Source organism: Centruroides sculpturatus, unplaced genomic scaffold, assembly GCF_000671375.1.
Source record: "Centruroides sculpturatus isolate CEXI.00-Female unplaced genomic scaffold, Cexi_2.0 scaffold1515, whole genome shotgun sequence".
Classification (NCBI taxonomy): Eukaryota; Metazoa; Arthropoda; class Arachnida; order Scorpiones; family Buthidae; genus Centruroides; species Centruroides sculpturatus.
In genome coordinates this window covers 50,478-72,796 of record NW_019385688.1, presented here as the reverse complement: position 1 = coordinate 72,796, position 22,319 = coordinate 50,478, and the positions used below count along the sequence as shown (strand labels likewise).

General features: G+C 31.5%; 2 protein-coding genes across 2 annotated transcripts; one reads left to right on the top strand and one right to left on the bottom strand.

Moving 5' to 3' along the window:
• Nucleotides 1–451: 451 nt before the first annotated feature.
• LOC111641213 lies at nucleotides 452–14,558 on the top strand. Its single transcript, XM_023387347.1, has 2 exons — nucleotides 452–2,647; nucleotides 14,029–14,558. The coding sequence occupies exon 1, from the start codon at nucleotides 1,406–1,408 to the stop codon at nucleotides 2,330–2,332; it is 927 nt and encodes a 308-aa protein (XP_023243115.1). The 5' UTR covers nucleotides 452–1,405; the 3' UTR covers nucleotides 2,333–2,647; nucleotides 14,029–14,558.
• LOC111641214 (G patch domain-containing protein 11-like) lies at nucleotides 7,017–20,576 on the bottom strand. The gene is made up of 6 exons (XM_023387348.1): nucleotides 20,467–20,576; nucleotides 18,536–18,759; nucleotides 14,574–14,842; nucleotides 12,715–12,828; nucleotides 7,210–7,291; nucleotides 7,017–7,139 (listed from the first exon to the last, which is right to left on the bottom strand). The coding sequence occupies exons 1-6, from the start codon at nucleotides 20,511–20,513 to the stop codon at nucleotides 7,084–7,086; spliced, it is 792 nt and encodes a 263-aa protein (XP_023243116.1). The 5' UTR covers nucleotides 20,514–20,576; the 3' UTR covers nucleotides 7,017–7,083.
• Nucleotides 20,577–22,319: the final 1,743 nt, after the last annotated feature.

The window sequence follows — 22,319 nt, the reverse complement described above, 5'->3', positions numbered from 1 at the left end:
TTCTAGCGCTGATATTTTAAATTAAGAATAATTCTCATAAAACCTTTCTCCTGTTATCACGTTTACTTTTAATGATAAATTGGTTTAGTCCTTTTGATTCCAAAAGTCCTTCTGATATTTTTTTCCAATTTTTACTTTTGTTATGGATTCTGTATATAATTATTTTAGTGTTTTAGCACACTTATTAAATTAATTAAAATTAATAAAAGCAGTTAAAGAATTTTCATTTTTAATTAATACAAAGTACGAATAAAGCATTCGTAATTTGTAACTATGAAAGGAAAATACCGCAAATCGAGTCTCGCCATTGGCGCTGTTCGCCGTAACGGCATAATTTAGAACTGGCCTACCAATGGTCAAGCGGTTCCGTTCCCTGAACACTGGGAGTTCGGTGGTGGGTTCGCGCCTAGCCACGTGAAGTCTTCCGGGTTTTCTTCACGTCTGTAATGCCCGAATAGGGGCCAGTTATCCTTAATTAAAAGAAGTTCCCGGAAGGCATTATTCCCTGCGTAACGACCATCATAAACGCATACTACTACTATTACATGACAATTACGTCACATCTTACTACGGGGCGATATAGCCTAGATTCTAGAATCTCATGCCAACTAGCTGATACAAGACAAGATAATTTAGAACTAATGCTCGCTCAGGGGCTACACTTGTTAAGTGAAAGAGACTGATATGTAGAAAATGCACCATTAGGATGTGTACAAATTGTGCACTAAATGCATCATCCCGAATAACAAAAGTATATTAAGACAAACTAACCTTTTGTTCGTTATGCTGTAGACAACAACTTCAGACATCGAAGCCGCGAACCCGAAGAGGGATGGGAAAATTACCAATCCGAAATGCATTGTTAAATAGGCGGAATAAAGTGAACTTAAACTTAGTCTCTGTTAATTGTGGATAATTAATAAAAACGTGATAAACATTACTAGTCTCACTATTGGAAGAAGAAACCTCTACTTATAACTTTTTATATTAATTATTATCGAATGGCAAAATCTTAATTTTGAGGGTAGTGATGAGTTTTATATAAAAAAAATTCCGCAAATTATAATCGTTCTCAGAAAAACGTAAGCGATATCACGTGGATGAGAAAAGCGTCGTTTTCACGAATCCACGTGACAAAGTGACGCAAACTAGGTCACGTGATGCGCTTTATACCCGTCCGCCGTTTAACGTGCTATTCCGCTACGAAAACAATCTTAAACAATGGCGACTGGATAAATAGTTCCGCGATGATTTGTTCTACAGTACTTTTTAAACGGATCGCCCCCAAAGAATTCTATGTAATTTAGATATGTCTGTCAAAAATGTCTCTTTAGTAAAAAATGAAGAAGAAATGCTTAATGTATGAGCTGTTAATAATTACACAGTCAAGAGGAGTTCGAAGACAATGGCAGTCTCGAGTGACGTCTGTTCGGGTTGCGAGTATAATTTCTATGACGCAGGAGCCTTCTCTAACGATCGCGTTAAAGAGGAATTGTTACGCCACGGCATTTGGCGTGATCATACCAATTGCGGTCGGTGTGGCAATCCTCTACGCGCAGAGGACAGAGGTCGGTTCCACTGCGGGAAGCAAATCCGGAGGGTAAAAAAACGTCCTGTGGTATGTGGATGGAGTAAAACGATTTGGTCGGGCACATTTTTCGAAAGGACTTATCTCCAGCTGATTACTCTATGGCGATTTATTCTTGCCTTGCTAACCATGCCACCTCCAAGACAGTGTCATCTAGAACAATTTCTCGACCTTTCCTCCAAGACCATCACGGATTTGTATGTCTCCTGCAGAGAAGTACTTGTCTACAGTGTGCTGTCAACGTCCGAAAAGCTTGGAGGAGAAGGCCGGGTCGTGGAAGTAGACGTAGCAAAATTTGGATGGCTTATGTACGGTAGGGGAAGGATAACTGGTCGGTGGTTCTTTGGAGGCATCGAGAGGGAGACTGGATGCACTTTTCTGGTACCGTTGGAAAAGTGTAGTGCCGCTACCTTGGTCACGGCCCTGAAGGAGTGGGTGCTTCCCGGGACGACAGTTGTGGGAGATTGCTGGCAGGTGTATAATTGTCTTCGAAACGAAGCCTTCTGTTGCTTGATGGATAGTTACACTTATAGCTTTCTCGATCCCGAGATGGGTGGTCATACCAATGTGGTCAAAAGGACGTGGCGTGAGGTTCGGGTGAAAGTTCCCCGGTATGGTCAGAAAAAAGAACGTGCAGTTGGGCATTTGGCAGAATATCTCTTCAAAGCCAAATACCCAAACATGGCCACCAGACTTCACCATTTCCTCATTGCTGCTGCAGGTCTTTACTCCCCGGATTACTAGCTTCGTGGGAATTTACTCGCAACTCTACGCACAAATGGATCTCTTCGTGACCGTCGTTTTGAAAAGGAGGCTTGTGGAATATTCGGTGTTGCATCTATAGAAGAGTGAAAGTCAAGGAAACATGAAGCTGTGAAAACATTAAGAGAGATGCTTGAAGATCGTAAAATGCATCTGATGGGTAGACTGGATGGTAAAATGCATCTGATGAGTTTTGGAAGCAAACGAAAAGTGTTGGAAAAGTAAAGATAAATGGAATGATCAAATTGAATGTAAAGGGCAGCAGATATTGTCAAGAAAATGACTGGATGAGTGAAAGTAAGATTTATTTACAGTTTACACAATCACTTCCACAGCATAAGACCTATATTTTACAAATGCTGTCATAGATAATTACTTAAATAGTAAACTACTTTATATATCAAACTTTCATAACTCCCAAACTTTGATTCATCAGTTACTTTTTTAAAGGTTACAAGTTTTTTAACATTATTAAAAAACTGTTTTTCATCTCAGTGTATTTGCTACATTTTGCTTATGAGCAGTTCTTGGCAATTGTCATCTATGCTATTTTCTTACTCTACTCAGTAAAAAAGAAAGACTAGTCACCTGAGCAGTTTTCCTAATAGTCAGACCTAGACTCTCATTGTAATTATACAGTTGACCCCCATAACACTGTTGATTTTTCCATTTTATATAAATTCCGTGTTGTATGAGTCATTTAGATTTTACAAATATGTGAGCCGTTCACAGCACGGCACACGAATTTGTTAAATCTAAGTGACTTGTACAACATGGAATTTATATAAAAAGAAAAAATTAACAGTGTTATGGGGGTCAACTGTACAGTATATACAAATAATTAGTTCATTTTTATATATACTGTATATGTAACATAATGTTTTGTTTTCCTTAATGTTGTCTTTATATTCCTTATTTAAATGTTTAAACATTAATGCTTAAACAGAATGTTTTTATTTCTTCCATACAAGAAGTAAGTGAAAATTTTGGAAAATTGATTTTTTAAACAAACAGAATGAATATTAATTTTAAATGTTTCCTTTCCTTATATTAAATATATTAATTATTAATCAGAATCATTTATTTCAAAAACAAAAAATAGTTTATTCAAGAAAATTGTCATTGCATTCAAACACATTCTTCCATTGATTGAGCAGGTCATGGATTCCTGATAAATAAAACAAGCTTTTTTGAATCCAAGAACTCTGCAAGTACAGTTTCCACCTCCATGTCATTCACAAGTATTATATGGAGTGGAAGAGATGGTAGTCGGAGTACTATGTCTGGGCTATACAGGAGATAAGGAAGAACCTCCCAGCAAAGATGATCTGCTGAATAAACTGTGACATGTATGATCTTGTACTATCATGAAAAAAGCACTGAATGTACTGTACAAGTACATCTGTGGTTGATTAGTGTAGATAGCATCAGCCAAATGTTGCAGTGAGTGCAGTAGATTTAAGTTAAAGTGGTATTCTTTGGAAGCATCTTCCAATGGAATGGTTTGCAAACATCCCTTCAAGTATACTATATAACCTTGCACTTATGCAATTCTGAATTTTGGCAGGGCCTGTGCTACTTGACCAACATCCTTCCACTACCTTTTGTGCTTTAAGAACTTTAATGGACTAGCCATAACGAAGTGCCTCTTCATTTTTTGTGAGTTAGCTTCCACAGTTCAATATCCAATAGGATGGAAGGCTTTCCCAAGCTGGCTTATCTTTAACTTCATATTTACTGGACCAATCATAGATTGTAGACTTGGAGATGACGTTCTTGCCACACAATTGCATCATACAGTGATAAGATTCAACTACTTTTATCCCAAATTGATAATCATAAAATGCAAATGTGTCAATTTGGTCATAATAAAGAATTGGTGAACTTGACAATACCAACATTTTAAATATGTCACACATAGTATCTTTTCACTTAGCATTGTATACCTCAATATTCTTAGTTTACTTACCCTACAAGAAACTTGGATGCCATCCATTGGAGAACAATTTTAAATATTCCAGAGACTTTAGCATCAACTCAGCATTTTTGTTTACCATTTGATGTTAAAAGCTTCAGGAACTTTTTGTGTTTAATTGTGCAAATAATATAAAATTATTTAGTTACAATTGTCCCTTCTCTGATTTTCTAACTAAAATTGAAATATTTTGTTTAAATATATAATTTATCCAGTGTAGAGGTGTCACAATTGTAATCCCTACGGAAGACTACATAAAGACATTAATATAGATAAAATGTTAGGTGCAGTTGAGTATGGTTTGTTTACACTGCATGCTTTTCAGATTTTTTGAGTTGCTACTGCATGTAAGTTAACTAAATGTGAAGAGTTGGCATGTAAATAAAAGATAAAGAATCAAGTACAGGGCTTCTTATCAATATTGTAAAACAAGGACACAGCATGACTAATAATGGAAATGCAGTTTGTTGATTCACTAACAACTCTTCAGCAAAGTCATCAAAAACCACAGGAGTATCATAAGAATTAATAAGAGATGTCACATCATTCTCTGTATTTTTCATGTGGTGTTTCTGTGAAAAATTTGTTCTAGAAACAGCTTGGCTAAAATGTACAAAACTATTTAAGGTACCTAATGCCTCCATCTGTGTACAGAATCCTTGTCTATGGATGTAATGTGGTCAAAGTTGCATTACTCACATTGGGATGTTGAGTGAAGGAGCAAAGAAGCTTGGGAGGCAAGGAATAAAGATTAGCAAAGATTTTGTAAGAAAATTTGTAGAAAAGTAAACAGGCAAGTGAATAATATATACTGTATATATATATCCTCTTCATCAACCTCTTATCTGATCCAGTCATTTCATCTATAAGACTACTAACATCAAAGGCAAAATAAAGTTTCATTCATCTATTCATCTGTCTAATGTCCACTAAGTTATACTTTTATATGCTAACTGATAATTTATAACATTTCTTGGTAAAATCTTTTAAAATTACATATTCAACAATGATCATAACTGATTCTTTTCCAGAAACTTTCATTTGAGTTAAAATTATTACAATTTTAATACAATTGTGGATGATCAGTTAACGAACATAATCCATTCCAAGACCATGTTCGCTAACTGATTATCAATTTACCATAGATTTTTGTGAAATTTGATTAATTCATTTTGGAGATCCTAAAAAATAAATAAAAAGTTACACTCAGGATTCAAAATTAATCCGTTCCGAAACTGAGATCGTATCATGAAAATATCGTAAGGTGAATCATTTTTCCCCATACGATTACATGTAAAACCAAATAATTCGTTCCAACATGAAAAACACACTCAAATTAAAGCTAAGTAGTACATTAAAAAAAAAAAATAACTATAGTAAGGAAAACACTGAAAAATGCATTTTGTAGTTGTAAATGTATAAATAACCATAATAGAATAATAATTGATTAAAAAAAATGTAGTTTTATTTGCACTTTATTTTTGAGGATAGACGATGGTGGTGGAAGAGAGGGAGAAGGAAAATGATACTAAAACTTAACTTACATAACATAATGTAACAATAAGTTAAAAATAACTTAGAAAAGATAAAAAAAAATTAGTGTTGTTTTATATTTTTTTGTTTTAATTTTTATTCACTGCTTTTTGCTTTTTTTCCTTCACTTCCACCAGCACTTTCACTGGATAGAAGTCGCTTGGTAAAATATCTATCCAAAGAGGTTTGGCTTTGCCTACTTTTTAAAATGTTTCTAAAATGACTTAGGCAAATGTCGTTACTCCAAGTAGCAATACAGCCAGTGTGAACCTTTTCGGGATGTTTCTTTTTAATAAAATCAGTCACTTTCTGATAATACCTCAAGATTTCCTTTATTGAGCGAGATCCTTCCGTGACAAAGCAAACACGGGACTGAGAACGATGAACAGAAGTGAATAAAAAATGGTGCTGCGAACAAATGTAACATCGTATGGTGAATTTTTGTTCGTATCGTGGAGCAAAAATATGTTCAAATTTCATGTTGTATTCTGAAAATTTCGTATGCTGGGGCGTTCAGGTACCACTGTATATACTTTCTTACTATATTTATTTACATATAATAACAAACTAAAAGCAATATCCATTTTTTTATGGATGGCACATCTTTGTTTCACAGATATGATTTTCATTACTCCTTTCGATTTTATCTTTCTTAGCTAAGATTGTATCTACTGTAGATCTTTTGAAGTCATCTGTCTACAACATCAGACATCTGTCCACTCTCTACTTTGGCTATTATATCTTGTTTAGTTTCTATAGTGAACACAGTTCTTGACACTCCACTTTTTTAAGCTTCATAAAAGCATTTACAAAAATTCAGAGAACAGAAATTAACTAGTGCAAAAAATGTTATGTAAACAACTGTGAAAGTCTCATTCCATAAACCATGTATAGATGCTATTAAAATATAGTTTTACAAATCTTAAACACAATGTTGCTTCTGTCAGGTGTCTGTTGTCTGAACATAAAAATCTTTCTTGGAAGTGTTCGTTGTCTGATTTGTTTGCAGTCCGAACTGTTTATTAACTAATCACCCACTGTACTGTACATCAAATATTAAATAAAATTTATATACAGTGTTTAAATTAAGATTAATTATATTGTTAGAAGTTTATTGTAAAAATGTTTAAAATGTTAAAATTGAAGTTTTTACTTATAAAAATCATTTAAATAACTTTTAATAACACACATATTTACATTAAATATATATACAAACAATTGACATTTAATTATGATCTTCTTGTGTACTTCCTGGACAATTCTGTTTAATATCATCTTGATCTAAAACAATGCAACAAAATTAATTTATTCATTTAAATTTTTAGAAAATTAAAGTTAAAAAGAAACTTACCATTAAATCTAGTTCCACACCAAATGCAATAATAATAAGTTTTTCTTAAATATGATGTAAGAATTAGCAACTTATCAGAGGGCTGGAAAAAATTAAAAGAATATTCAATTCATCAATTAAAAAAAAAAAAAAAAAAAAATTCTGTATCTTCAAACAAATGTATTATATTCTTTCAATCACCATAACAGTGTATTTCTATTAATAGGACTTATCACACTGGTGTATAAGATTACAGCAACACAGTCACATAGGTTAAAATTGTTTTATTTACAATTACCTGGATACATACAAATTGCGTTTTGGACTTGTTTGTCCCTCTTCAACAGGTATTTAACAAACAAATTCTAAATAAATAAAATTCAAACAATAAAGAAACATAATTTACCGACAATATTTTAAAAATTTTTATGCCTACAATAGCAACTTATAAAATTCATACTATTTTGATATTCTTTCTTTCTATTCTAGTTTTCCTCCAATAGTTCATTCCAATTACAATTAATATCAATTTTAAAACATTCCTGTATTAAAACCAATAATTGTTTAATTAAACTCTGACATTTTAATGTTTTTAATGACATTTTAATGTGAAATGTTAATGTTTAATGTAAAATGTCAGAGTTTAATGAAACAATTATTGGTTTTAATACAGGAATGTTTTAAAATTGATATTAATTGTAATTAGAATGAACTATTGGAGGAAAACTAGAATAGAAAGAAAGAATATCAAAATAGTATGAATTTTATGTTATTATTGTAGGCATAAAAATTTTTAAAATATTGTCGGTAAATTATGTTTGTTTATTGTTTGAATTTTATTTATTTAGAATTTGTTTGTTAAATACCTGCTGAAGAGGGACAAACAAGTCCGAAACACAATTTGTATGTATCCAGGTAATTGTAAATAAAACAATTTTAATCTGTGTGACTGTGTTGCTGTAATCTTATACACCAGTGTGATAAGTCCTATTAATAGAAATACACCGTTATGGTGATTGAAAGAATAATTTGTTTAAATTAAGGACATTGATGCATATTAATTAAATGTATTATATAATTAGATAATTAAAAAAATAAGTTACAAATTGTCAACAATTTGTTTTCAAAAATGAGTTTTAATAATACACTATACATACGNTTATGAGCTAGTGTTGTTGGCCTGTTTAGCCTCACGTTGTTCACTGTTGTCTGCTGCCGTAGGCACGCACCGGGTTTTAAGAGAAAGGCCGAAATCTTCTTGCCTTCTTCTTAATTGATGCGGTATTTGTCAAACGCGATCGACCGGTAGGGTGGCCGAGCGGTCTAAGGCGCTGGTTTTAGGCACCAGTCTCTTCGGAGGCCCTACCAATGAGTTTTTGCGCAATCTTGAAACGCAAAACTTTCTTTTTATCCTCCACCTTACTTGTACTATAACTTTTGCTCTTTTTCACGGTCATGTTTAACAAACGCTGATGCAAAGCGCGCAGAAACNACTTCTGCCTTATATTTAAAAGATGTTCAACCGATGATGACTATGCACTTTAGGCTGGGCTGGGCCAAAATGCACTTTAGGAGATATATAAGGCATTAATCGTTTCACATATGATAACCCTTTCATTGTAATAATATTCGAAGCATTGTAATAAAGTATATTTGTATTAAATATTTTTTAAAAAAGGGATTAAAAGTTTATTGTTAAAATTTTAAAGTTTTACTTAAAGTTAATACTGAATTATCTGCAGAATAATGTAATTTAAGAAAAAGCATCAAATTTTGTTTGCTTTTGCTTGATAGATGATAATTCTGCATGTTTTCTTCTTAACGTAAGAAGAAAAGTTGTGATTTTACTTTTTTTTAAGTGTATTTTATTTGTAATTATCTGTATCAGAGTTAGACTCTGATACAGATAATTTGGTTCTTTACAAAACCATTCATTCTAAAAGAATGGTTTTGTAAAGAGCCATAAAGTATGTACTGTACGAATGCAGCTCTGAATGAGATGGTTGAGACATTATAAGAGCTACAGACTATACCTATAAGAATCTAAATAAAACGCCTCGTTCAGTACTCCAATTTTACCGAACTGTATTGTACTTTTTTAAGTGGAAAAAGTTGGTTAAGGTGCTTTGAAGTCTATGAATCAAGCGCTAACAATCTTTTTATTTAAAGAATACTTGATGCCTCGTGTACAAATTGTAAATAATGGTAAGAATGTATAGTTTTATCAAACGTAAAGTTCAGTTTCGAAAATAGTAAGTTACCTGCAATTACTCAATAAGTTATCGGACATATAATCAATTTCATCCATTTCGATTGATCACGACTGGGAGAATAGATCAAATAAACAAACCACGTGACAACCATTCGTCGCCTTNTAGGCACCAGTCTCTTCGGAGGCCCTACCAATGAGTTTTTGCGCAATCTTGAAACGCAAAACTTTCTTTTTATCCTCCACCTTACTTGTACTATAACTTTTGCTCTTTTTCACGGTCATGTTTAACAAACGCTGATGCAAAGCGCGCAGAAACAGTTAGTCTGCAAACGATTCTGTTATTTCGGTTTTCCGCCGTAACGTACAAAACTCGCATTTGCTTCAGAAATCTCTCCGATAACCTTAAATTCTAAGCGCGAATCGATTACAATAAACGCATTTAGCAAACGTAGCAATGTCAATAAAGAGGTGGCTGACGTTTTTAACGCGAAAACGTGTACGTCGGACGTTCAGCGCCGCCTTCCTGTAAGCCTAGAAGTTTGACAATGGCGTTTAGAACGTCGAGCATGATTCTACTGACGTTCCAAACAGCATTGTCAAACTTCTAGGCTTACAGGAAGGCGGCGCTGAACGTCCGACGTACACGCTTTCGCGTTAAAAACGTCGGCCGCAACCTCTCTATTGTTTGTTCAGTTTTGTACGAATCGACGATTTGATTTGCATACATCGACGCAAAACAACGTATTAACTGGCAGGGGTTCGAACCCACGCCTCCGAAGAGACTGGTGCCTTAAACCAGCGCCTTAGACCGCTCGGCCAGCCTACCAACTGCTTGAGTCGTTATCAAAATTTTAACTGTGCATGCTGACTGACACTTCGAAAACACAATGGATAAAGTTCTCGTGTAATAACCAAGCCTTTGCCGCAGAGATTGACTACGAGTAATCGAGTTATCTTAAGTGATTTTGATGTTAAATTAAATATGAAATTTGTGCTTAATATAAAATAGTGATATTTTCCATTTATCTATCCACATGAAAACCATGCCTTTTTAAAAATTGTACTCATGTAAAATACAGTAGAGCATCGATTATCCGACCCCCGATTAACCGTCACATCGGTTAACCGACCGTTCTAGTTGGCAAATTTCAAATGTCCGCTAGCGATGTGGCACTACAATATTTGGCTATGTCTTGGCTACTTTAATATTATTTTTGTTAAATTTTTGCGTGTTTTAGCTGGCAACACGGCTCGATCATTAAAGGGCGGCCAGTATTTAAACGAGACTTAATTTTCTAATTATGTGTGGTTGTTTGTTTTGAGAGCAATAAAATAATTTAAAAGTAATTTTTAACAATACGATAGCGACGATTATTATTTTTAGAAAAATTTGTTAGGCTTAACATCGATTAAAATTCGATGCGAAGTTGGTTAATAGCGATATACTAATATACCGGTACTATACTAATAATGTATTTTTTTTTTTTCTTTTTTTTCAGTTATCCGACCAACCTGAGTCCCCAATTGAGTCGGATAATCGATGCCACTATGTATATGCAAATAAACTGAATTTCTCTTAATTTTATATTTTGTATAAAATAAAAAGCTGATCGACACTTATAACAGTTTATCAAACCATTTCTTATTTTTGTTACGTACACGTGTAATTTCTTAATAGTTTTCATATTTGTTTTAATTACAGTAAAGTCTCGAAGATCCGGATTCGGCTGTCATCACAAATCGAGTATTGCAGCGAATACCAGCAATTCTGTGTAATGAGTGCAAATTGTAATTACCAGAGCCCCTTCGGCCGCCAATTTAAAGTCTTTTAATCTTTAAAATTGGCGTTTCCACTTCCCGGGACGAGGACCCAGNTTCTAAATAAATAAAATTCAAACAATAAACAAACATAATTTACCGACAATATTTTTAAAATTTTTATGCCTACAATAATAACTTATAAAATTCATACTATTTTGATATTCTTTCTTTCTATTCTAGTTTTCCTCCAATAGTTCATTCCAATTACAATATCAATTTTAAAACATTCCTGTTATGGTGATTGAAAGAATAATTTGTTTAAATTAAGGACATTGATGCATATTAATTAAATGTATTATATAATTAGATAATTAAAAAAATAAGTTACAAATTGTCAACAATTTGTTTTCAAAAATGAGTTTTAATAATACACTATACATACGTTGGAAGTTTCTTTAACTTCTTTGCTTACTCTAATGTGTGTTTCTACAGTACAATAAACATATCAAACTATTCTTTATTATTGAAATAGTGATTAAATTTTAAATGTTTTAATTGTTTTAAATGAAATTCTGTTCAAGAAAATTTTGTTCTTCAAAGTTTATCTTTGTACTGAAATTTATTCTTTGCAATTAACTATTCTAACAGCTTGCATGAGAACTATGATATGTTCTACATATATAACATATATACAACATACACATCATACATGTATAGTACATATAACACTTGATGTAAATAATTGTACTTGTGCATTAAATAAGAAAGTAAAAAAATTTCATCTGACATAAAAAGAAAAATTGCTGAGCAAATGCCAGTCATTTCAATTCTTAAAAACTTTTAATATATCTATGATGATATCAGTCAAATGCATGCTGAAGGATCTGATATCTGGGAGAGACTACTCATAAAAAATTCCTGATATCATGACTTGAATCCCTCAGAGTATAGCCTCCTTTTGGTGCAAAGGATTTGTGCACAAAAACTTTTAATACATCAACCATGTGGTAATCATTCTTAGAGTTGAATAACTAGTCTCGGTTTTATCCATTATGGATAATCTGACTTTTATTGTAATCAGTTAATACAGGAAAGGCACATGAAAAATTCTGATTTCCTCAAGATACCCACGAAAGCTAAAATGATCTAAAGTCAAACTGAGCCAAATTCTGCCATTGAAGAATCTACTGACACACTAATAATAATCCTCATAGCCAGACATATTTTTATCAATAGATCATAATTAAAATTTGTTTCCAATTTTGTTACATATAAAAAAATTATACATAATAATTTAAAGTCTATATTTAACTTTCAAATCTATTGTTTCACTACATTGATTGGGGAAAGACTTTCACAGAGCAATTATATTGCTTTATGACATGAAGATAAAAATAACTAATCTAAAAGTCAATGAAATTCTTCAATTCTGCTCTCATTAACCAGTTGGAAGACATTTAGAGAAATTAAATAAAATGAATCATTATATAAATATTAATAATCTGAATGAGACCTTCCTAATTTATAGACTGATTTTAAAAAATATATCATACCTCTAAAATATCATCATCATCATCTTCTTCTTCCTCTTCACTTTCACTTTCTTCCTCTTCAGTATCTGTTTTCTGTGGAGGCCAAAACCATTCTTCAGATGGTTCTTGAATATCCTATGTACCGGTATTACAGTATTTAAAAAATGATTATTAACTTTTGATATTAAAATTTTAAGATTATAATAGCATCATTGTTTATTATTTTTGTATTTTAGTAATGCAATGCAACCAATACTGTATAATGTTCAATCAGGTATTTCAAATTTGTCAAGAATTATAGGCTACAAATAATATTCTTAAGTCAAACATTGAATTCAGATTCATCATTGAGTATTTTCTTATTTTTATACTATAAGTGTAGTTTTCTAATTTCAATCTTATTTTGTTGATCTGTTACTGTCTACCAACAGCTAAATTTAAATCAATTCAAAGATCATTGACCATGAGTGTCTTCAGAGGAGGGCATCTGTCCTCCCTTGGGATAAACTAAAACATTTCACAAATTATAATTGTAAAAGTGATTAAGTTAACCTTACACCTCTAACTATAGGACTCCTTGAGGCAATAATGTATTCTATAATCTACTTATGAGATACCTCAAAAAAAATTAAATAAAAATTTATTGATGTAACTATTTGTCTCAAAGCTTTGTCCCTCTCTAGAAAATTTTCTGCAGATGACATTTAACTATCATAATTATAAGAAAATAATATTTTTATTAGATATGACAATATCTTCATGAATATGTATAAAATGATTGTCAAAAATTATCAAATTTATCAGGCTATTGTTGATTTAATTATGTTGAGTCATGGTGAGATTCAAACTTGTGATTCTTACTTAATATGAAACTGCATTGCTAATATGTCATCTACAGATGAACAGTCTAAATCCTCATTTAATATCATTGATAGATTCTTAGAAACCAACTAAGTGAAACAACATATAACAAAACTAATGTTACCCTAGACTAACTGATTTAAACAAGAGTTAAGTTCCTATGGCTTATTTCTGGTCACAAAAATATTTCCTAACTTCTAAATCAAAACCAAAACACTTCTAATATTAAAGATATTACTTGTATTCATTAATCTTTCTTAAATATATGACAATAATTTACCCAATTTTTTGTGAATCAGTGAGTTATTGGCAGTCATGATAGTAAGTGGTATGGGGAGAAAGGCTTAACTCTGATGACTTTTGTACTGCATCATTTATTATTGTTGTCCATTTGTTTGATTATTGTATACTTTACAAATTTTTATTTTACAAAAATTTGTATTCATTTCTTTATTTGTTTTCCAATCTACTTAGGTACAGGTACCTACAACCTGAAAATCTGAACTGAAATAGCCTATCTCAGAAAGTTTGGCTCAAGGCAGAAACCAACTCTGGTCAGAACACCATTTCATTGAAGGTGCACTCACTTATGCTAGAAAAATTTACATGCCAATTAATCTAATATTAATGTCTTTGGGATGTAAGAGTATCAAAAGAAAACCCAAGCAGCCAAGGTGAGAATATGCAAATGTCATACAGCTAGAACTTTTTTTTTTTTTTTTGCCTTTTTCATTAAATACTGTTAAAGAGTAAAGAAAATATGTTGGGATGATTAAAAATTACAAGTCTTTCAATGTGTGTATGCATATGGAAGGGAGCAAAATGTCAAGTAAAAACATTGTGCATCAAAACGATATCCTTGCATATCAAAGTTATAGAGTAAAAACAATTTTTATAAAATGTGATAAAACTATTTTGAACTGAAAAGAGATCAAGAAGACTAACAGAAAAGCTGAAATAATTTCTGTAAATTAATGTTAAAATTACAATAAAAATTATCAATATATTTCAAAACTTACATTTTCTTTATCAAGCTGTTCACATATCCTTTGACTTTCACATAAATCTCTCTGCATTAATTTTGTCGAGCGTTTATTACGAATATATTGTTGATAATTTTGCTGTAAAGCAACAACTTCTTTTTCTCTTATAATTTTTCGTTTTGAAAGCATTTCTTTTTGTTTTTCCATCTTTTCTTTAATTTCTGTTTCTCTTCCAAGTCCTCCTCTATCAGATTTAATATTTACTTTGATTGGTTCTTGAAGATGAATACTTGCATCTTTTCTTCCTGTAAATTTAAAATTAATTCAATAGTATAATTAAATTGTTTTTTTAAATTATTTACAGAGTAACTATAACATGAGAAGAAGCAACTTATAAAATATGAGATGATCATACATAATTTTTACTTAATATAAATAAAAGTCATTGATAAATTATTAATAAATTTTAGTGAAACACATCAAAACACAAAAAAATATTTTAAATTTAAAAGCTGTACTTATTGAATGTTTATCATGTTCTATATATGTAATATTTTTACATGGGAGAAACTAAAAATAGTATATAAAATCCTATAGAAATGTGTATGGATAAATTATAAAGATTTTGTGATATTCCCTGATATTTATTTTAAATGATTATCTCAGAATATAAATTATCTTGTGAAAATAATAAATTAGGATGTTTGATTGTAGGAATGTGACGCCTCCATACATTACAACTAATCATTTTATTCAAACCCTCACATTTTCAAGAAGGCATAAAATACAAGATCAATGTTTTTGGAATGTTCATCATTCCAATATTGGATTGATTGTTATAATTTAATAAATCTTTGAATTCTGGCATTTTAAATCAGTGATTTTGTTTGAGTGTATAAAGCACATACAGTAGTCTTGATAGTTCAAGCTAATTGAGAATGAGACAAGCTAAAACTATTGAAATTTGAAGTATACAGTGTATGTATGTATGTATGTATGTATGTATGTATGTATGTATGTATATATACTTCAAATTTCGATAGTTGAATTTCCATCGTCTATATATATATACACAGTGGAAAACAGAAATAATGATACATCCATTATATTATATTAAAATATTGCTTTACCTATGATACGAGTAAGTGCAATATGTTACTGTCATCATCACTAAGATAATTGATGTTCTGTACAATACAGAACTGGCAATCATTTCACTTCACAAATGTGATAAATTGAAAGCCAATGTTAGACTTTTTGGTGTGTGTACAATTTGTGTGGTGTCTCATCACACATTTGATCTGAATCACTCAAATATGTAATTTTTATGAGTTCTGGTTGAGTACGGGTACTTTGGCTTAACAATGGTAGTGACAAACCATCAAGACCCTACTGTATCAAGACATATATTTTTTTCAAGAAGCCAGGAAATAATGTATGTTTGAAATTAAGCTGTTTTAAAGACTTTATGAAATAAACAACAAAAGTCTGTTCATTAATAATTTAATATACAAAAGTATTAAAAACAAAATTAAATTGTAAAAATCTTTAGAATTAGATATAAGAATAATGAAAAAAAAACATTTAACAAAACAAATTATTATTCTCCCCATTTTATGATAAAAAAATATTAAAAGATTAATTACTTACATTTATACTATTAATTATGTTATTTTTGACAAGACTATGTCTTGTTTATAAAATCGTACTGCCTGCTGTGTTACCAGCTCACAGGTATGAAGGAGTATATGTCAGGAGTTGCAATTTGGCACAGAGTATTAGGTACCCAAATCATGCGTGCATAAAAAAAACCAGACTTGTAGGTAACTGAGAATTGACTCAAAATAAAATACAAAATGGCAACTCTCTCTACAAACAGGCAAGCCAAAGTCGGGTGGTGAGAATACCACCCACAGTCGTACTAGGAAGTGATCCTAGGACTGAACACGTAGTATTTTCTTTGTTAAATAAAATTTGTAATCTAATTTTGTAAATTTGGGAGTGCATCAAATATGATATTAAAACAGGGTTTTATGTTGTTACAAGTAGGTTTTTTAACATTATCTAGTATAGTAAAATCGTGGAACTGATATAAATTTGACGTTATATTAGGGCCGTCGTTACATCCAATGACATTATAATCGGGTTAAACTGTATATTGTTTGTGCAAAATAAAAAAATAATTTCAGACAACACAATAGCCACAATTATTTTTTTCAAAAATGGGAAATTTTCATTATGCATCAACAAAAATTCAATCCAGGCCAACATGCAATGGAGAGAAATTTTGAAATTGGATAAGTTAATTTCATCAAAAATGCATCATGGATACAGTGACCATACGTCCTTTATTTAAGAGGACAGTCCTTTATTTCACTGCTCTGTCCTTTAACTTTATTTATTTCCTAAAATAGGCATTTTGTCCTTTATTTTGTAAAGTTGACGCAAAGTTTTAAAAAAAAAAATTTTAATAATATATTGAACAAGTTAGTTTTGTGTACGCCATCACGATCAGTGTTGCATTGCTACATAGAGCGCAGTAGTGCAGTGTGTCGCCAACCAAACGGCCCACTGACAGTACCAGGGGATGGACACTCTTATGGGGATTTTTGTGATAGTTTTTTAACTCTCTAGTTGGTGGATGATACACTTGTTAATTAAAGCTAAAGTTAGTTGAAAGAAAAAATGAGGGGTTTCTTCCTATTGTTATTAGAAAAGTGGTCTTAGCATTAGAAAAATCAGAAAATATACAAGCCAAAAAATTCAATGATGTTGTGTACACATTTTATCAAACGTGCATAGATTATCTAAATGATTGGGACATGTTTTTTATTGAAATAGAGGTGTTTGAATGGGTCACATTATGTGAAATCCCTTTGTGGGCGAAGGTAGAGGAAAGCTATATCTTTATTTCGAATCATTGGTCCGTAAATATACTCGACGGTGAATTATTTGATGAAGTTTCATGTGTAAAAAAATATGTCACAAACGAAAAGATCGACGAATGGTGACAGAATAACCAGCCCTGCCATCAAAGGTGGATTGAGATTTTTGAACATTTTACAGCAAAAGAAATTGTTTTCAAAAACGTTTGTAAAATCGTAGAATTTTTTTTGTCTTCCTGGATCTAATGCCCCCGTTGAACGAATATTTTCATTGCTGAATAATATGCGGACGAATGAAAAAACCCATTTAAAAGTAAGCACATTAGAAGCATGTATTTCTGTCAAATACAACTTTCAAATGAACTGTATGGAATTTTATGACTTTAAAGCGTGAAACGGCGCTATAAAAAAATTAATTCTACTGAAAAGTATCAAAATTAATGTTATTTAAATTTTTACAATGTGTGTATGTGTAATAATTCAGATTGTTTAAAATTTTAATGTATGCATTGTTGTATGCTACTATTTTCGTAATAAATGTTATAAACTTATGAATTTTATAAGGTATTTTTTGATTTTCTTCGATATGTCCTTTATTTTCCCCCAAAAAATATGGTCACTGTAATCATGGACGACCTCATGGTCATAGCCGGTGAAGTTCAAACAATGATGCCCAAAAGCAGCAATACCAAAGAAGATTGGAGAATGAGAATGAGACCCACTTTGAGCATCAAAGTGATTCTGCTTAGTAGTGAGTCTCCAAGACATAGTCTTGTCCTAAATACGGTTTTGCCATTTTACTTGTTTCATATTTGATTGACTTTATAAATTTTAAAACTACTTTAAAACAGCAATTTTTGCAAATGCCAACAATTCAATAAATAAAGGAAATTGTGGAAATTTAATATACTAAATGCAATAAATTTTTAGCATAAAATATAAAAAATATAATTGTGCTTGGTAGAGTATACTCCAAAAGTTTACTAAAACTAGCAGATTATATGGAATTTTTATGATGCTGCAAGAGATTCTAATTGTAATAACTGATTTACTCAAAGATAAATTTTAGTAAATTGTTAGTAATGATAAAAAAAATTTTAATATATTAACCACCTTCTTTTCCAATTACCATGCCTGGTTTATAACCCATTTTTTGTAGCAATTCAAATCCTTTATTATTAGAAGTTAATGCAGAATTTAACCCTTCCAATCTTCTTTCTTCTTCTAATTTCTTCAATGGTTTGGTAAAACTCTTCTTATTAGCTTCTAATTGTTTCCGTTCTATTTTATGTTTCCGTTTGACAGACTGTGAATGTATCAAACCTGGTCGAACATCACTACAAAAATAAAAATAATAAAGTTAATTTTTCTTGATGTAATCAATATTTCAAAATATTTTTTAATTGAGTTCTACTTTATCTAAATGTCTCATCTAAATGACACAATGTATTCTTAATAATCCAAACTAACTAATACAGATCATTTGGATTAATGAAGTTTCACTCTCAATTCATATACGGAAATAATAAAATGAATTTCAAGTAAAATCTTAAATATTTAATACGTATATACTTTATTACACATGCATAGTATAGGTTATTACAATAAAAGGGTTATCACATACTGAAATGATTAATGCCTTATGTATCTCCTAAAATGCATTTTGGCTCGTGTTGTTAATGGCACTCATTGGTTAGGTGAACATCTTTTAAATATAAGGCAAAGATTTTATCTTAATGAATTTATTACAAGACTCGCACATACAAAATGATAAAATTATAAAAATATTAACATCAAAATGTTTGGAAACCATACACTTAGCTGTGGACAGCTTTACAATTGCACTATGAACATCTTGACAATATATTATGCAACATAGTGGGTTATCTAAAAGGAGTGTTGTTTCACAGATATTGCTGTCAAAGAGCTTTATTACTTCTCATACTTCACTGAGCCCCAACTATTTCCCAAATATACATATACAGACTCTGTACCGTATACTGACCAAATGTATACAATCATTTGGAAGAGATAGTTGGGGCTCAGTGAAGTATGAGAAGTATTAAAGTCATAATGCTCTTTGACAGCAACATCTGAAAAACAACACCCCTTTTAGATAACCCACTATGATAAATAATATACTGTCAAGATGTTCACAGTACAATTGTACAGCTGTCAACAGCTAAGTGTATGGTTTCCAAACATTTTGATGGTTAATATTTTTATAATTTTACATTTTGTATGTGTGAGTCTTGAAATAAATTTTTAGAATAAAACTTCTGCCTTATATTTAAAAGATGTTCAACCGATGATGACTATGCACTTTAGGCTGGGCTGGGCCAAAATGCACTTTAGGAGATATATAAGGCATTAATCGTTTCACATATGATAACCCTTTCATTGTAATAATATTCGAAGCATTGTAATAAAGTATATTTGTATTAAATATTTTTTAAAAAAGAAATTAAAAGTTTATTGTTAAAATTTTAAAGTTTTACTTAAAGTTAATACTGAATTATCTGCAGAATAATGTAATTTAAGAAAAAGCATCAAATTTTGTTTGCTTTTGCTTGATAGATGATAATTCTGCATGTTTTCTTCTTAACGTAAGAAGAAAAGTTGTGATTTTACTTTTTTTTAAGTGTATTTTATTTGTAATTATCTGTATCAGAGTTAGACTCTGATACAGATAATTTGGTTCTTTACAAAACCATTCATTCTAACAGAATGGTTTTGTAAAGAGCCATAAAATATGTACTGTACGAATGCAGCTCTGAATGAGATGGTTGGGACATTATAAGAGCTACAGACTATACCTATAAGAATATAAATAAAACGCCTCGTTCAGTATTCCAATTTTACCGAACTGTATTGTACTTTTTCAAGTGGAAAAAGTTGGTTAAGGTGCTTTGAAGTCTATGAATCAAGCGCTAACAATCTTTTTATTTAAAGAATACTTGATGCCTCGTGTACAAATTGTAAATAATGGTAAGAATGTATAGTTTTATCAAACGTAAAGTTCAGTTTCGAAAATAGTAAGTTACCTGCAATTACTCAATAAGTTATCGGACATATAATCAATTTCATCCATTTCGATTGATCACGACTGGGAGAATAGATCAAATAAACAAACCACGTGACAACCATTCGTCGCCTTCTCTCCCTCTAGTGTCATAAACGAATATAATTTATTTTTAAATTAAATTAAAATAGAATTTAAAATTTATTATAATTATTTGCTAGATAAATTTAGAAATTAATGTATTTTTTGCCGAAAAGGAACGATTTACATGATTTCCTTTCAGTATAAAAAATGTTTTTTTTTTATTGATTGTGCGGTTTATTCATTTACTTTTGATCTTTCCGCTTCCTGGGCTTTTTTTTTTTCATCATATCAGTCCCGTTCCTCAATTCAGGAGAACCCCTCGAAAAATTTCGGTAGTTTTTTCCGTATCCCGTATCTCCGAGACGGTAGTCTGATGCCGTAACAACTTCGACCATTCACTATATAGAAATTGTCTTACAATAAAATATATTCTGCCACTTTGGGGATCCTGAATTGAATAATTTTTTACGAGCAGATCGAGTTAGGGCAGGCATGGCCAACATACGGCCCGCGATTAATCTTTTAATCGCGATTAAAAGGTCAACAACTCACTGTATGTTTAGAGTTAACCCTCCATTACAAATCTCTGTAAGTACCGCGTAGAATGTTGATAATGCATGATAATGTGAAAAATGCATTTAATCTCTATGTACAATTTAGTCTCTACGGGATGACACCACAATGAGATCTCGCACCACCTCAAAATTTTCCTAGGGCAGCCTCTGGTTCGACCCGTGAAAAAAGTTTTCTTTCTAATTCGGCCCGGGGGCAAAAACTGTTGGCCGCCCCTGAGTAAGGGAGTCATTTTTCAATTCTTGTCCATAGTAACTTACCTAATTCCGAGAGGACTTTGTCAGTAATAGGTAAAATAACTAAAATTAACATCTATTATGTACAGTAGTCTGTAGTGCCTAATGCCTTATTCTAAAATCAAAACTAATGCTACAATACTTTTTACTTATTGATTCCCACACTTTGGAGACTCAGAAACTTAAATGGATTTCGTGTGTTCTCAGTTCGGAAGAATTAAGTTTCCACGTGATCTACAAGTTAGAATTTTCACTCTCACTCAAGAACCCAATATTCATTTCCCCAAAAATTCTATATCTTCTCTCTTATTACGTAATTAACTATATCTTCATTATGAGCCTGACCGAAACCATAATGGGTTTGCATAAGAGGATCTCTTATTTCCTGCAGTCGGAAAGTATTAAAAAATATATATATATATATAATATATGTGTGTGTGTGTGGGGCCATTGAAAAATTTTTAAAATGGTAGAAACTAATGATAATAATTAAGGTCTTTTTACTTTCCTGGCTGTTATATATAACAGAGGAAAAGTATAACCGTCGGTCAAAAATTGCGCCCCAAAATCTTTACATTTTTGGACTCGGGACCTTGAAAAGTCAAGAAATGCAAAAGAATTCTGGGTTAATATATATATGTATGGATGTTAACTTGTGTACGTGTGTGGTATGCATGATTACGTTCACCCTGTTTGAAGCTTAGTAACTCCTGTGCTGTTTGTTGAAAATTTCTGAGATTCTACATGGAGGTCTGTGTATTGAGGAATAAATGTTAAATTTTGGTGGTTAAAGGTCGAGGGGGTGCGGAGATAATGGGAGTCGTGTGTATCTTCAGCAGAAACTCATCCTTACCCATAAAATTAAGCTTTTCGCCGTTTTATAATGATTACAAATATAAAAATGTTTTAAAAATAAAATATGATAACAGATGGCGCCGCTAAAACTTTAAATGTCACCCGGAAAGTTGAGCAACTCGTTGCC

Bases quoted from the DNA above. Each gene is read 5' to 3' on its own strand.
- LOC111641213 (XM_023387347.1), top strand. From the start codon at position 1,406: ATGGCAGTCTCGAGTGACGTCTGTTCGGGTTGCGAGTATAATTTCTAT.
- LOC111641214 (XM_023387348.1), bottom strand. From the start codon at position 20,513: ATGGATGAAATTGATTATATGTCCGATAACTTATTGAGTAATTGCAG. The intron at 12,829-14,573 runs GTAAGTTTTGAA...ACCGGTACATAG, and splicing joins AACAGCTTGATAAAGAAAAT to GATATTCAAGAACCATCTGA. The intron at 7,140-7,209 runs GTAAGTTTCTTT...GCATTGTTTTAG, and splicing joins GTGTGGAACTAGATTTAATG to ATCAAGATGATATTAAACAG.